This window comes from Camelina sativa, chromosome 14 (genome assembly GCF_000633955.1).
Source record: "Camelina sativa cultivar DH55 chromosome 14, Cs, whole genome shotgun sequence".
Lineage (NCBI taxonomy): Eukaryota > Viridiplantae > Streptophyta > Magnoliopsida > Brassicales > Brassicaceae > Camelina > Camelina sativa.
This window is the reverse complement of record NC_025698.1, coordinates 23,762,305-23,778,075: the sequence shown is the minus strand read 5'-3', so window position 1 is coordinate 23,778,075 and position 15,771 is coordinate 23,762,305. Positions and strand designations below refer to the sequence as shown.

The following is a 15,771-nucleotide window of genomic DNA, read 5'->3' as shown; positions in this document are numbered from 1 at the left end:
TTTTTTTTTTTTTTTTTTTTTTTTTGTCTTGAAGAATTCATGGATAGTGCCAAGTGGATAGAGGCTTTTTACCTATAAAGAGCTAATGGACAGAACTGAAGAATTAAACAATTCATACTTGGAGAAGGAGGGCTTAAATCATTAGCCATGTTGTTGTTAAGTAGCTTAAGGTGGGTAGCGAACAAGGGGACTGTGAGTTTAATGTAGCTATTGAATTCATTAGCTGTGTTCACCATCACCGTTTGGTTTCTCTGGTTGGCTACTATATTTCAGATTCATATACAAGTTATTTTTTCTTACATGGGTTCTGGTTTCTTACAGGGAAGAGACCAAAATTATAATATCAGCCCTAGTAATTGTACTCTCATGTGCCTGGGTTCATTGAGAAAGCAGAGAGGAGCTAAAGTTACTTGGAGCTCATTCTTCTTCTTCATCTTCTTCTATGGAGGAAGAAGAAAGTTGGTTTTAATAGAAACTCGGAAGATAGATACTTGGAGCTAGGACAATTAAAGAACGAAAACAACAGGTTTTGTTGGTTTTAAGCTTTAGTGATTGTGATATTTTTTCTTATATATGATACAAATTTTGGTCTAAAGCTGTGTTTTATGTAACCAGTTTTGCTAAGCATCTAGAATCTGCAGATACGATGATCTCATTAATATGGTGGGTTATTGGATTCTATAGGGTATCTTCTGGTGGCTAGGAGTTAGCACAAGGATCCCCTCAGCTTTATTGGTTTGTTGTTAACTTCTCTCATCTCTCTTAGATTCGCTTGAGTGTTTAAGTGTTCAAGTTTTTTTGTTTGAATGTCGTTGTTTGTTTTTTATAGATTGCATATTCTATGGTTGAATATATCATTTATACATAAATGTTCCTGTGATAGTGGAGCTTAGATGTTTATAAACTAGTTTATGCATATTCTATTGCTTCCCTGTCTCGTTACTGTATTTGTTTATTCTGCTTTTGTTACTTGCTATAGAGCTTATGGGAAATTTGGGATTGATAAAAAGGTTGTTTCCTTGTTACATCTTTGTACTTTCTTCGTGGTGTTTGCATTTGTAATATTGTATTACTATATGATTTATACAGTGGGGGAAATCGGTTAATTCATACCCGTACATCTTTGTTATGTTAAATTCATACCTTGACTATATGACTGTGCTAAAACATACCTCCACTCTATATTTATTTAAATTACATATCTAATCTCAAATTTTTGTGCTAAAACATACATAGGGACTAACACCGTTATTGTACCGTGAAATGTAGATGACGTGGAATCCAAGTGGCAACAACATTGTTCGTCATCTTCTTTATCTCTCGTTTATGTGTGTAATGGTCATGGTTTCCTTTTGTTTGTAATAAGTTTGTAATGACATAGCATTAATATTGAGAAAAAAATCCTTAAACTCAAGTGTATTAGCAGCAAATAACCATACACTGAATGCATTACCAGCAAAAAAAAAAATGAAAAAATCATCCCTAAAAGTCTAAAACCTTTAAAACCGACTGCACTACCAGAAAAAGAAAAACCATACCTAAACATTTAAAATCTGAGACTCAATCAAAAGAAACCTCTTAAAATATGAGACAACATGCTTGACGGTGTTTGTCTTTATGATGCTTGACTTGTTTAGGTTGCTTGAGAGGCTTGTGATGGCTGACTTGATTGACTTGTTTGGTTTATTTGGCTTGGACCAGCTTGTGATTGCTTCTTTGGTGGCCTTTTAACCGGAACTCCAATGTTGTTGCACCTCACTATATTGTGGCCTGCTAATCCACAACGCCCACAATGAAGTTTCATTCCTTCTCTTGTCAGTTTTTTCTGAGCAGGTTCTTCTTCTTCATTCCCTTTCTCATTCTTCTTCTTTTTTTTCTTCTGTGGTGACTCATTTTTCCCCTTGATTCTTTTCTGCTTCTTTTTGGGACCTTTATCTGCTTGTCTTGGTGGTGGTTGAAGTCTAGATTCCCCGGACTTTTCCCAAAAACACATTCCATTCACTCCCATTAGTGTCTCATTGTATTGCTTAACCCATCTTGTAGTCAAATACCAATCTGAGACAACAAAATCCTCAGGTTTCAGCTTTTTCTTCAATATTATACGCAGTACATGTCGACAAGGTATCCCAGTCATACTCCACCTCCTACAAGCACAAGTTTTAGCATTCATATCAACCCTAAAACCTTGGCCATGCTCAGTTACTTCATAATGGCCATTACCACAAGGAACCACTTGACAATACAACATGTGTTTTTGTTCTTTTGTAATGGTGGCAGCCACTTTCAAACTAAACTTTCCTTGATGACTCATAGCCTTCTTCTTCCTCATTGCATTACGGATCATACACTGTCGTCTAAGCCTCTCCAACATCTCTACTAGTGGCATCTCGCGTGCTTGGTTGATTGCATTGTTGTAAGACTCAGAAAAATTGTTGGAGACATCTTCACACATTGATGCACAAGTAAAGAAAGCACGGCTACAGTTGTGCGGGTTCTTCATCATCAATGCATCATACACACCTTTTTCAAAATTCTTTAATGCTAAGATGGCTCTCTCATCATCACCACATCCTTTGACATTTTCCCATTCATCACCTTCACCATAAGCTCTATTATCATCACCTTCACCATCAGCTCTATTATAAACACCTTCACCATCAGCTCTATTGTTGTGAATAGCACCTTCTTTCTCCATGTTATTCTAACAGCTTTAGTGATATTTTCAGGTATACACATTCTCTCAACTCCATCAGTTCCATTACACATCATCTTCAGATCCGATAAACTCTCAAATGGAAGTTTAAACCAAATCCTATGCTCAGACAAAGACAACTTCAACGAATCCACCAAGTTCTCCAACATTGACTCCGGTTGGCTTTCAAGTTTGTGAATTTCCCCTCCATCATATGTAACAACACCGCTGCCTGATACATTAAACTTGCTGTTGTGATAGATCTGGAAAGTTGCATCAGAGCTGAAAAAATACAAAAAAAAAAATCATGGTTTTTAGATATCTTGACATTTTATCGAACAGTTGGTATTCAAGAATTTAACATTGGGTCTACTTAAATAAAACTGAAATTTTCAAAGAAACGCTAAGTCAATTCATTAAAACAATACAAATATGTAAGAACTGCATCAAAATTTGGTTTATAACTCAAGAAAAATTGAATTAATTCGATTAAAGTATCTCTAATTTAGAACGAGAATTACCTCATCTTTTGAACTCCCTTAACAGCCAATATTGAAATTATAAGTTTTGATCGCTCTACTTAAACCCTAAGAATCAAAGACACTCATATTAATTTTTATCACTTGAACGTAGGTTGAGTCGCGATGAAGTATAGCAGATTAAGATGATAAACAGAACACAACAGACGTCATATTCTCTAAAATTGTATTTATGCGTTTCTTTACAAAACGACATCATTACCACGTAGATTCCACATCATCAATATTTCACGACACAATAATAATGTTAGTTCCTAAGTATAATTTAGCACAAAAATTTAAGATTCGATATGTAATTTAAATAAATACAGAGTGGAGGTATGTTTTAGCACAGTCATATAATTAAGGTATGAATTTAACATATCAAAGATGTGGGGGTATGAATTAGCCGATTTCCCTATACAGTGGCTTTGGTTTACAATGTATTAAGCTACAAAAATTTGGCATCTCTTTATTTTGGACCCAAATATTGGATTTTTTACAATTTTTTGCTACGTAGGTTCATGTGTACGTGATTATTGAAGCAACAATACATCACTTATTTGGCTTCATTTATATGTAAAACTAGGAAGTCATCGACACATCTGAAGGGTAAAATCTTATGATCACTAAACCATCATCACTTTTGATATATATGGTTGTCTTAAAGTAAACCTTGTTATAAGACTCAACTTGTATATTCTACTATAAACTATAAACACGTTATCTAATGTTTTCAAGGCGTTTTCAGATTTGGCTCTTGAAAAAGAAGCTCGGAGAAGTTGGTATTACAGTGTTTCTAAGGTTTGGAAGTCTCAAACGTGTTCGTTGGAAGTGCCTTTGTGGATATGTATGTAAAGTTTGGTAAAACGAGGGAGGCGAAGTTGGTATTCAACCTCAAGCAAAGATGATGAAGTGATCGTTGAGCAAGAATCTAAAAGAGAGAGCTGAAGAGATTAGAGAAGAGTAGTTGATGTTTTTGTATACATTAAAAAAGGGAAAATGCCAAAAAAAACCCGAAGTTATTTTTATTTGGAAGTTTAATATTCAATGGTTTTGCATTGGAATAAAAATTCCTCGTTTATTTCTTTGATGCTTTTTAAACCATCACGTTATAATGATTTCACAATTTAAACATCCGACATAACAGACGTTAATATGATTAACGGAATCTCTAAACCGGGTTAATTAAACCAATCACGTGTGTAATTGGGGTTAAATGAAAGACACTGTTGCCCTTAGTTATTTCCCCCAAATCGACAAACTCAAACCCTAAAAACTAAAATCCCCAATTTCTTTCTCTTTGTCGTGTGTGTTCTTCTTTCAAAATCCAATGGAGCGAGTGATGAGTGAAGGCGTTTGATTGGTTGGATTGGGTTCAGTGTATTGGGCGTGAACTGAGATTATCGGAGATGAGGTATGTTGATTTCAGTTAATAGGGTTTGGGGTTCTCAATCCATCGCAATTTTGGAGTCGATTTCAATATTGGGATTTTAGGGTTCATAGATTTCAATATTGGGATTTTAGGGTTCATAGATCCTCGGCTTTCAGCATTTTTTGAAGAAATTAACAATGGAAGACCACATGGAGATGAAGCAGCAGTTGGGAATGAAGCAGCAGGTGTTAATGAAAGTGCAGGTGTAGATAAGGAAGAAGCTGTAGATGAAGATGAATTTGAGAGGCAGTGTTTTGATGCTGAGCGTCCAGATCATCGAATGGACACCGACGATGAATGGGATGCATATGATGAGGAGGAAAGGGTGACAGCAAGAGCTAAATACACGAAGGATAAAGTACCTTATTTGTGGTTATTGCAGAAGTTTCATAGTGGATAAGAGTTCAAGGATCAACTTCTGCGGTATATGTTGAAGACTAACTATGACGTGAAGCTGTGTAGATGGGGTGCATCAAAGCTGGCTGCTATATGTAGCCATGAGAAGTGCAATTGGAAGATATACTGCTCTTCTCATAAGCGCACAAGTAAATGGATAGTTCAAACCTATGTCAATACTCATAACCATGGTCAGAGTGGGAAAGCTAAAATGTTGAAACAAGGGGTGATTGCGATAATGTTTAGGGATGAAGCTAGACGACGACCAGGATTGAGGTGGACTGACATCAAAGATGAGATAATGATGAGGTACACACTCTATGTTTCTAAGTGGATATGTCAAAAGGCAAGGAGAATTGCATTGGATATGGTGATAACAACCCAAAAAGAACAGTTTGCGAAACTTTGGGATTATGAGGCTGAACTGAAGAGGTCAAATCCGAATACACATACAGAGATTGTGACCATACCTCAAGCATCTGGTAAGCAACAGTTTGACAAGTTTTACATTTGTTTTGATGCTTCAAGAAGAAAATGGAAGAGTTGTTGTCGGCCTATCATTGAACTTGATGGGTCATTCTTGAAATGGGAACTGAAGGGTGAGATTTTGGCGGCTGTTGGGAGAGATGCAGATAATAGAATCTATCCTATTGCTTGGGCAATAGTTAGAGTGGAGGACAATGACTCATGGGCCTGGTTTGTTGAGAAGCTAAAGAAGGATTTAGATTTGGGTTTAGGTAGTGGTTTGACGGTGATATCCGATAAGCAGAAAGGTGAACTTAATGTTGTTGCTAACTTGCTACCTAATGCAGAGCATAGGCATTGTTCTCGACACATATACGCCAATTGGAGGAATTCACATGGAGACTACTCTCATGAAGGTTATTTTTGGGCTATTGCATGTAGTCCAGTAGAAGGAGATTATCAGTTCAATATGAGGGATTTGAAAGCTTATGATGAAGCTGCACATGATGATTTGCTGAAAACAGAACCACATACATGGTGTAGAGCCTTCTTCAAAGGGCATTTTAGTTGTGAGGATGTTTGCAATAATCTATCTGAGAGCTTCAACCGAACAATCAAAGACGCAAGGAAGAAGCCAGTCATTAATATGCTTGAGGATGTTAGGAGGCAAGCCATGAAGCGTATATCAAAGAGACGTGATAAGACTGGAAAATGTCAAACTGGGTTCCCACCTCACATAATGGCAATTGTTGAAGCCAATCGAAAACATGCCAAGTTCTGTTCAGTTCTCAAAAGTAGTTATGAGGTGTTAGAAGGAAGTGGTAGCTTTTTGGTCAATCTTCTTTGTAGGAGTTGTGCTTGTAACCAATGGAATCTTACCGGTATACCGAGCACAATCGTGATCCAGAAGAGTAAGTTTTGTTAATTACCCTTTAAATTTATACTTTGTTCCATTATAAGTGCCTGACCAAGTGTTGTGTATCCTTATCTTTTATAGCTATGTGGATAGAAAGTTTCTGACAACCGTTTGGCAAGCCAACTACAAAGACAACATAAAACCTGTAAATGGAGAAAGATTGTGGATTGGAACAGATAAAGGGGCTATTGAAGTGCCTGACAAAAGAAAAAAATGTGGGCGTCCTAAGAAGTTTGCTAGGATCAAGGAACCAGGTGAATCATCTAATCCGTCCAAGGCTACAAGGGAAGGACAAACCATAGCTTGTACAAATTGCAACCAGGTCATAATAAAGGCACTTGCAAAAATGCTGCTGTACAACCAGATCCTACTCGCAAAAAAGGGAGACCGAGAAAGCGACTGGTAAGTTTGATTTATTTGTTTTTCCGACTATTACAGCTTTATGTTTGTGACATTTTAGCATTTGCTTAGGATAATGATGATCCATGGAGCATACACAATGCACCAAAGAGGTGGCAGCAAGCTCAAAGCCAGTCCACTCCAACTGTTTCTCAAACTCAATCCACAGAACAACCACAACATTCAAGTGCTCCTGCAGTTGGTAGAGGACGTGCTCGTGGACATCCTTCGGGAACTAAAAATGGTGAAGGCAAGGGTCGTGTCAAAGCTCGGGGTAAAGGTCGTGGCAAAGGATCAGATGAAGCTCCTAAACCGCCAGTTTTCTTAATGTCTCCATGGACTGACAAAGTCATTGATGTTTGGCAACCCAAGAAAAACTAAGTTGATGTGTTTTATGTTTTTAATGATTAGGATGGTACGATGATGTCTTTAGGATGATATTTTTGTGGGATCCTTGTTTTTTTTTTTTGGGATCCTTGTAATGTTCTCAAACATAACGGCTCTTTTGGATCAATAGTACTGATTTTTAGGAAATTTTTCAAGTGCAAATAGCATCAAACAAATATTAACCATACAACAGAGTAAGCAACAACAACAACTCAAGATACCCTACTACTTTCCCAATCCAAGTATCATCGCAATTACCACAATGATTCCTCCCCAAGACAACACAATGAACTGTCGGAGCAATTTCTCTCTCTCAGTAGCTGTCATAACTTCATTTGCAAGCTGATTCTTCTATTGCTCGTATTTGTTGATTAAGCCACTATGCATCGTCGTTGTCACACACTCACACCATGTTCATTCATGGCCTTTAGAGATTTTTTAAGCACTTTTATTTCATCTTTCTGATGACGAATCTCATCTCTAGCTTCTAATAAGTTAATTTTCTGCCAACCATACGACTTTTCTTCATCTGTCCAACCAAAGAACCCATGAACAACACATTTGTAGAATCTTCTTCCTGGATTATCGTTTGTCCATGATTTTACAACGGTCGTCCCTTTTCCACAATTGCAGATAGGACCACCAGACCATCTCCCTGAATTTGCATCAGACCCAAAAGTTTGACTCATCACTCGCTCCATTGGATTTTGAAAGAAGAACACACACGACAAAGAGAAAGAAATTAGGGATTTTAGTTTTTAGGGTTTGAGTTTGTCGATTTGGGGGAAATAACTAAGGGCAACAATGTCTTTCATTTAATCCCAATTACACACGTGTTTGGTTTAATTAACCCGGTTTAGAGATTTTGTTAATCAAATTAACGTTTGTTATGTCGGATGTTTGATTTGTGAAATCAATATAACATGATGGTTTAAAAAGCATCAAAGAAATAAACGAGGAATTTTTAATCTACTACAAAACCATTGGGTATTAAACTTCCAAATAAAAATAACTTGGGATTTTTTTTTGCATTGTTCCCCATAAAAAAAAAAATTATTTAAATTATAAAAATTTTTATTTATTTTTTTTTCACTTTTTTTTATAACAATTAGCTACAACACTTACACACTAAATTAGACATATCTTCCCAATTTTTAACAAATTTGTGACAACTAACTGTGAAGCTAACTATCACAAATTAACGACGACCATTTTGTGGTTTCTTGAAGATAATTGTTAAGTATATTTCAGACGCATTGTATAACAAATAGCTACAACAAAAAAATATCAATTAGTAGCAATTTGCGATATTTTAATTAGTATCTAAACTGTAGCACTTTGCAACAATTAACTATGTTGGAGATATTTGCTACAACCAACTAGTTATTACCTTAATTTTTCACAAATCTGTTACAAAATTTTTGTTGCTAGGAAAAACACGTAATAGTTACAAAATTTTGAGTAACTATACACAACAATTTTACTAGTGATAGATGTAGAGACAAGAAGCAAAGAGATGATAAGTTGACACCTACTACCATTGGTGGCTTTGCCAACTGAGTAATTTTGAGACTGGTTAGGTGGTCCTGATTGGCCTGGTTGGAGAGAGCTGGAAGTTGAAGGAGCATTAGGAGGAAGAACATCAATAGAAGGGACTTTTTTGTTTTTTTGCTCACTAGCCACAGTTGGCTCCATAGCTCCCCCGGATTTTGAGGATGTAAGACATTAAAGCGAGTGTTCTCCTGATTAGAAGAGAGATATATACCAGCGTTTGTTCACCGTTGCCAGCACGGAATTGATTCAGGTATACTGGCCCGATTCAGGATTAACAAAAATTATATTGCTATTATTCGATAACCATTATGTATATTTTGATTCAATAACCGTTGTAGGATCATTTGGTTAAAGCTTATTTCAAATATTATGTAGACCCTCGTTCGAGTCTAGGGTGTTATCTTTTTAAAACGAAAACACATTATCGTTTTGATACTCATCAAACATGTGTCATCTAAATTAGTGTTTGTTTCATATTTTCGAAATTGTACTTCGTAGATAATTTAGATATATATGAGTTGACAAAAAAAACACATAAATATTTCGGATCCACCACAATCATTTAAACCGGACAATTCGGTGCGGGCACGCAAACCACTTAATCAAACTTTTGATTTTTTGGTTATCTTCTTCTTCTTCTTCTTCTTCTTCTTCTTCTTCTTCTTTTGCGTGTGCCTTGAGGAACACAAAAACTCATCTCCAATGGCTGCAAAAGCAAAATCCAAAGACAGAGATTTCCTAAACCATCTCGAAACATACTTATCCAAAAGAGATGGCGTAGACAAACTCCTAAAGATCTCACGTTACGCAACCAAAATCGTCCTCGCATCATCTCTAATCCCAGAAACCAAGCCCATAGTCCCCCGTCTCAAAAGCTTCGAATCAAGCGTCGGAGTCAGCCGCAAAGCCTTCCGTCTCGGCAAATTCGTACAAGACATCAACGCTCTAAGATCCTCCAGATGGGATTCGAATCGCGACCTCGTATTGATTCTGATCGCTTACGGCGGCGAAGGATTGTACTATTTCGTCGAACAGTTCATATGGTTGGCGAAATCGGGATTGATCGACGCGAAACACTCGAAATGGCTTCAGAAGATCAGCGCTTGGGCTGAATTGGTTGGGTATGTTGGTAGCGTTTCGATGAAGGTTAGGGATTTGAGGAAATTGAGAGAGGAAGAGACTTGTGTTGCGTCGACGATCGAGATCTCGGGTTCGAGAGGGATTGCTTGTGATGGTGAAGATGAGAAGATGAAGAAGATCAAAGAGAAGAAGACATTGAAGGTTTTGTCTATTATGCAGGATCTTGCTGATGGGTTGATGACGGTTTCGGATATCGGTGATGGTAAAGGAGTGTTATCGGCTCCGAGTGTGGTTTCTTCTGCAGGTTTGTTTTCAGCTATTGTTAGTACTCATAAGAACTGGGTTTCTTGTTGATGTGGTTCATCATTCGTTTTCAATGGTTATCGAATAAAGATTTCGTTTTGAAACAATGTTCACCTCAATTTGAATGAATGTTTCAGTTAAGTACAAAGCTTTGAGAGAGTGAGAATAGAAAATGGGGTTTGAAATAAGACACAGCTAATTTAGATATAAACAGAGTTGAGGGCAATACATGATTTTAAATCAGAAAATATCCAAATTTGGAAGCAATACAAACAGAGAGTAGTAGAAGAGTGGGCTTATAAAAGCCTGTTAAAAATGAAATAAGGGATGGAAGAGACTGATGATGGCTTTGGGGGAATCTGTTTTCGAACTCCCTTACAAAGATGAACCGTGGGGGGGGGGGGGTGTTTGCTAAGAGAACGAATGAGGAAACGCGGAATGGGGTTTTGTTGGATTTGTCTACCTTTCTTTCAAGGAACTGCTGTTAGATTTTGAGCGTTTGAGTTGCCATGGAGGTAAGCAGCCTCTGAGAGGTGATTGTAGGAACAATGACGATGTCGAAAGCTGTTTTTGTCTCATGGAGATTGAAGACAAACAGCTGAATGAGCTTCTTAGACTTCTTTTTTCGTTTTCTTCCTCTGGGATTTGGCCGTCTGGATCATGGCATACCGCTGTTATCTTGAGAGACTCGGGAAGTATGCAGCTGCACACAGAACCTGCAGATAAAAAGCAAATTTGTCTTCAGTATAAATCTAACAGAATTATTTAACAATTTGCAAAATGCAGCAGACCTTGTTGTTACCTATTTGTGCAAGCCGATTCACCCATTTTGGGATCTTTTTGCCTGTAAGCTTGTAGCAAACGTCTTGGCAGAAATGGTTGCAGTTCTGAGCAATCAAGTGATACATATTCCCATAGTAACTGCAAGCCATGTCCTCCATAAACTCTCTCACTTGTGCTGGGTTTAAATTTGTGGTTCCAATAAATATTGATTTCTTGAATTTGAAGCCCGGGCATTGCCGTGGTTCAACCTCAAACACACCACTGGTTGCATAATCATGGGCACCAAAAGCATACTCTACTCCATGAACTGCGAAAAAACAACAAATGTTCAGAGTTAGCAAGCAGTAAACTAAAAGTACACCAAAAGTGCCAATCTTTCGAATTAGACCATAGCAACAAGAAAACACAAGCACCTAAAGCTTACCTTCTACACCAGAGTGAAATATACCAAGGCCTGCCCAATAGATATATCCGTTAATAGGAGTCAAGTCATAAACATTGAGATAGACTGGTGCACGGCCTGGACCATGGTTGTTTGACTTCAGTTTCGAAAAGAAGCAAAACCGAGCAACTGATTTGCTTTTCAGATGAAGAGGTCCAAGAGACTTCCAACGTTTCTTCGACACAAATTTCATCTTTTCTCCAAACTCTGACCGAAATTCTAGCAGCGAATCTGACCAACCTGCCCATTCAGAAACTCTTGTTCAAATATTGGACTCGCACTGACGAATCCGAGACATAAGAAAACTATAAAACACAATTTTGATCTCTGACATTCACATTAATCACACAAATTTCAACTCAAAATGTTACCTCTCTTCTGCTTATGCTCTTCCTCTCCCTTCAACATTTGGACGCCTCAGCAGAGGTTATCCTGTATGTAAACATCAATCAATAAAAGATTCTGAATGGTGCACAAGCAAAGAGCTCTGTGCCACATTATGTTTTCATAGAACATAAGAGACTGAAATGAAAAAGATTTCCTTTTTTTAATTTTATCTTATGTTAGTTGGCTGAAACACAACAACAGCTCATATAAAAGTCAGCACCAATCCCTCTTGGCCGGCTACAATCAGTTACTTATAAACAAAAGCATAAATGTAAGAGCATGCATCTTAAAATAAGCAAGATTGGTCTCATTTTTTTCATCTTAAATAATAAGAAGGCCAAGTCATCTCAATATCTGTTATGTGATCCTAGAGAAAAAAAGTTGTTAAATCAATGTTCAAACCAAATCCACAAAAGTTAGAGAGATCAAAAGAAAAAGGTTTTAGAGTCATAATATCAAAGTCATGTTCCAAAAGAGTTGCTACCATGTCAGAATGCAATCATGAAGACAATAAGATGTAGGTGAGTTCGTGTATTAAATAAATGAGAACTAGACAGGAGAAGATGATACAGATAGATTAAGTAAGAGCTTAGGAGACAAGTCAAAGCTTTCAACAACTCATTCCAACTAATTGAGGCTAACCAAAAAAATAAAAAGTAAAAATGATTCCAACAAACAGTATTGAATCAATCAGTGGTTAGCTGATGTAAAGAGTCAAAAGATCTAATTTAAAAATCTAAAAGAAAAAAAACCCAAATTTTTTTGAACTAAACACTCATTACCAAATTCAGTAAATCTTGAAAAGTGCAAGGGTGCTTTAAAAGTGAAAAACATTACTGAAAGTGGAAGAAATTGTGAACTTTTAATTGCAACCCATTTTAGCACTGTCAATTTAGAAACACATTAAAGATATCTACAGAGAGACTAAAAAATCCCCTAAGAATGATATGGTCTTGTTTCTAGGGTTTATATGTTCCAGATCTGCCAAAAATAGATTAAGTACAAGTAATAAAGACTAAGAAATAGACAAACCCTTTGCTCAAAGATCTCATTTTTTTTCCAATTTCTCCGACAAAAACTAAACCGACAATTCAGAGCCAAATCTTCATATGAATTGGACAATGTGAGACGAATAGGGTATATAAGATTTGACACAGCAAGCAAATTCAGTTCTTTTGTTTTAGAAATTAACAGAGAAGAGTTTGTGGGGGAATGTGTAACTTACGAAATTGGGATAGATTCACCACCATTACCGCGTAGCATTAACTGTGAACCACCTGAGACTGCAACTTGGAAGTTTTTTTTTTTCTTTTCTTTCTCTCTTTGTTTGTAATAAGTTGAAAATCATAAGAAGAAGATGAGAGAGTGCGTGTGAGACAGAGAGAGAGAGAAAGGGGAAAAAGAACGGATTTGTTCGCTCTTTCTTTCTCTCTCCCCGGTTGTGTCTTTTTCTTTTATTTTTTTTTGTTGTATGTATGTTTTGTTTTGTTTGGATTTTTATCCTCACTTACTTGGTAACAACATCAGTATCAAAAACGCATTTGGATGATTAACTTAAAATTGCGTTTCACTACAAAACGCTTTAATAAATCAGTTTTTTTTTTTTTTTTTGTCACTCTCTGTTTTAGATATGGAGAATCGGCCGAGACCTCTATATTTTAGGATCTTATTCGGTTTTAAGTTCTGAACTTTTTTTTTTGTTCCGTTGTAAAAAAAATTTAAAATATTTTGGTTACCCAACCAAGAACTCTGTTTACCAAATTACTGTTACGAGACTTGTACACTAGTTTATATTCCGCAAAAGAGGTAATCAGGGTTCTTAAGTTTCTACTGACTACTCTTTTAAATATGGTAATCTAAATCAAACTACTGTATGTAGATCTATGTGTAACTAAGTTGCATCAGTGACTTTCTTTAATCCTTATAGATCCACCAAGGTTCCATTTTGTAAATAGAGGATCCACCATGAATTGCTAGTTACAATATCTTATTTCAATGATATATTATAGGTTGTGATTCTAGCACTATCAAAGAAACAAAAATTCTAATAGTAACCCTATTTTCAATATATTGAAACTAGACTGCAAATTATTATTTTTACCAGATATGTCTAGAAAAAATTTAGAGATTCTACATCTTAGAAGATTTATTGTCAAGTTTGGAAGATCTTTGACTAGATAACATATGCAATAATTGTTGACTTCCTAATAAACTTTTCTGGTAACGTTTTTGTAAGATTAAATAAAGAATTTGATGGTTTTGTCGAATTTATCATAAATTTATCTTAGAAAAAAAATATTCTCTAAGATTTTTTATTTTTTAACGATGTTATTGACAAGAAAATAAATATCATTCAGTCAAACAAATTTATATTTAACATATACAATATATAAAAAATTATTCTTAATAAGACTTGATAACTTTTTCAGTGCAGTTTCATTTCAAGTTGCAATGAAAAATTAGTGGTCCATCATCATTGTGTTTTGTGTAGCATGGTTGTGTAACATTTTTGTGAGATTTAATATGTAAGTAAATATAAGTTTTGCCAAATTTAATAGAAATTAAATTATTTTAACTACAGATTAACTATGTATATACACTCAGTCAGCCGTGATTTTTCGAATTCCACAAGCAAAGCAAAATATGGGTCTTCTTGCACATTTTTATAAAAATATTTGAACTTACTAAAAATCCAACACAATATTTCGTTGTTTCTTTTGTTTTTGGTTAACACCTTTACATATTTTCTTAAAAATTTAATTTTGAATTAAGTATAAGATTCTCTTTTTATTTTCATTGTTTGGGAAATAAAAAAAAAAAGGTTTATTACATCTTGTTGGGTTGAACTAGAAAACAAGACCCCATTAACAATCTATATATATATATATAAAGTTAACTTTGCTCACTTCTCCTTCCTTCACATCGGTATCCACCTGATCAATTTTTTGGCATAAAAAATACTATTTTAATATTCATTCATTACATATTTATTACTTATAATTAATAATAATAATAAATAAATAAAAACGAATATACTAATGTTTATTAAATTTTAAAATATAATAAATAATAATATAAATTTTAGTTATAATAAAAATAATAAATATCTAAAAATAAATTAAGTAAAATAAATGAAAATTTTTAAATAGGAAAAATAATACTATAAATTTGTTTTACTAATAATGTTATCATTAAAATTATAACCAAAATGATTATATTCCAAAATTTAGAATGGGTTAATGAGTTTTAGAATGTAAGTAAGATTTTAATGCATGGTGGAGTAAAAAACAAGTTATGTAATTGTATTTATAAAAATCTAAACATGAAAACAAAATTGAAGTGAAACAGTTTCTAAGAAACATATACCATAAATATTTATTATTAAATTTTACTTATAAGAAAAAAAAGATTAATTACTTAACTTACTTAACTTAAATGTTTTGATCTAAAACAAAGACATTGTAAGGGGCACACTTTTTTTTGGGAAAACTATGAAAAAGAATTTTGAAAAAAGAATCTATCTAAAAAACAAAATCAATGGTTATGAAATATAGAAAAAATGATATGTAAGCCCTTACAAAAAGTGGCATGTGATTTGTGTAAAGTATATTATCAATTGGAGCTACAATTTTATAACATGATATAAAACATATATAACAAATATAACATATATATATATATTATCAAATGCTTTTAACCCAAAATATTGGCAAAAACAACATATTTAAAGTACACTATGATTTTTTTGAGAAGACGAAGCTGGGGTTGTATCACAAAATTAACATCTACAAATAACATATGAGATTTTAGAAAAATATGTAACTTGGATTAGTGAATAGATATTCAATGTGGGGTTTAAACGTTTAAGCATTCTTGACTTAGTCAGAAATTCTATTATGAAAGATGATGCATTTGGACAACCTCATTGTAGCGACATAGCACTAAAATTGTTCATGAAACTTTGTATATTCACATTTAATGTAGGATATCGATATATTTAAATGATCTCTATAA

The 15,771-nt window shown here is 34.8% G+C and overlaps 4 protein-coding genes and 1 long non-coding RNA gene across 7 annotated transcripts in view; 3 read left to right on the top strand and 2 right to left on the bottom strand.

Annotated features, from left to right (window-relative positions):
• Positions 1-1,468, top strand: part of LOC104742281 — a 2,084-nt gene extending 616 nt beyond the window's left edge. Inside the window, exons 1-4 of one of the 3 annotated variants that reach the window (XR_760495.2) lie at positions 7-170; positions 322-526; positions 616-735; positions 1,270-1,468. This is a non-coding gene — a long non-coding RNA (uncharacterized LOC104742281). Of the gene's footprint in view, positions 1-6; positions 171-321; positions 527-615; positions 736-1,269 lie in introns of those variants that run through there. The other 2 variants (XR_760494.2, XR_760493.2) reach the window with 2 other exon arrangements.
• On the bottom strand, positions 1,379-3,372 carry LOC109128898. Its single transcript, XM_019236112.1, has 2 exons — positions 3,214-3,372; positions 1,379-2,974 (listed from the first exon to the last, which is right to left on the bottom strand). The coding sequence occupies exon 2, from the start codon at positions 2,693-2,695 to the stop codon at positions 1,634-1,636; it is 1,062 nt and encodes a 353-aa protein (XP_019091657.1). The 5' UTR covers positions 2,696-2,974; positions 3,214-3,372; the 3' UTR covers positions 1,379-1,633.
• LOC104743919 lies at positions 4,623-7,202 on the top strand. The gene is made up of 6 exons (XM_010464949.1): positions 4,623-4,627; positions 4,790-5,003; positions 5,082-6,421; positions 6,504-6,676; positions 6,745-6,824; positions 6,894-7,202. The coding sequence occupies exons 1-6, from the start codon at positions 4,623-4,625 to the stop codon at positions 7,200-7,202; spliced, it is 2,121 nt and encodes a 706-aa protein (XP_010463251.1).
• LOC104742279 (peroxisomal membrane protein 11A-like) lies at positions 9,315-10,252 on the top strand. The gene has a single exon (XM_010463269.2). It carries the CDS (start codon positions 9,465-9,467, stop codon positions 10,194-10,196), a length of 732 nt encoding a protein of 243 aa, XP_010461571.1. The 5' UTR covers positions 9,315-9,464; the 3' UTR covers positions 10,197-10,252.
• Positions 10,306-13,228, bottom strand: LOC104742278 (deSI-like protein At4g17486). Its single transcript, XM_010463268.2, has 5 exons — positions 12,983-13,228; positions 11,742-11,802; positions 11,353-11,610; positions 10,948-11,235; positions 10,306-10,861 (listed from the first exon to the last, which is right to left on the bottom strand). The coding sequence occupies exons 2-5, from the start codon at positions 11,776-11,778 to the stop codon at positions 10,605-10,607; spliced, it is 840 nt and encodes a 279-aa protein (XP_010461570.1). The 5' UTR covers positions 11,779-11,802; positions 12,983-13,228; the 3' UTR covers positions 10,306-10,604.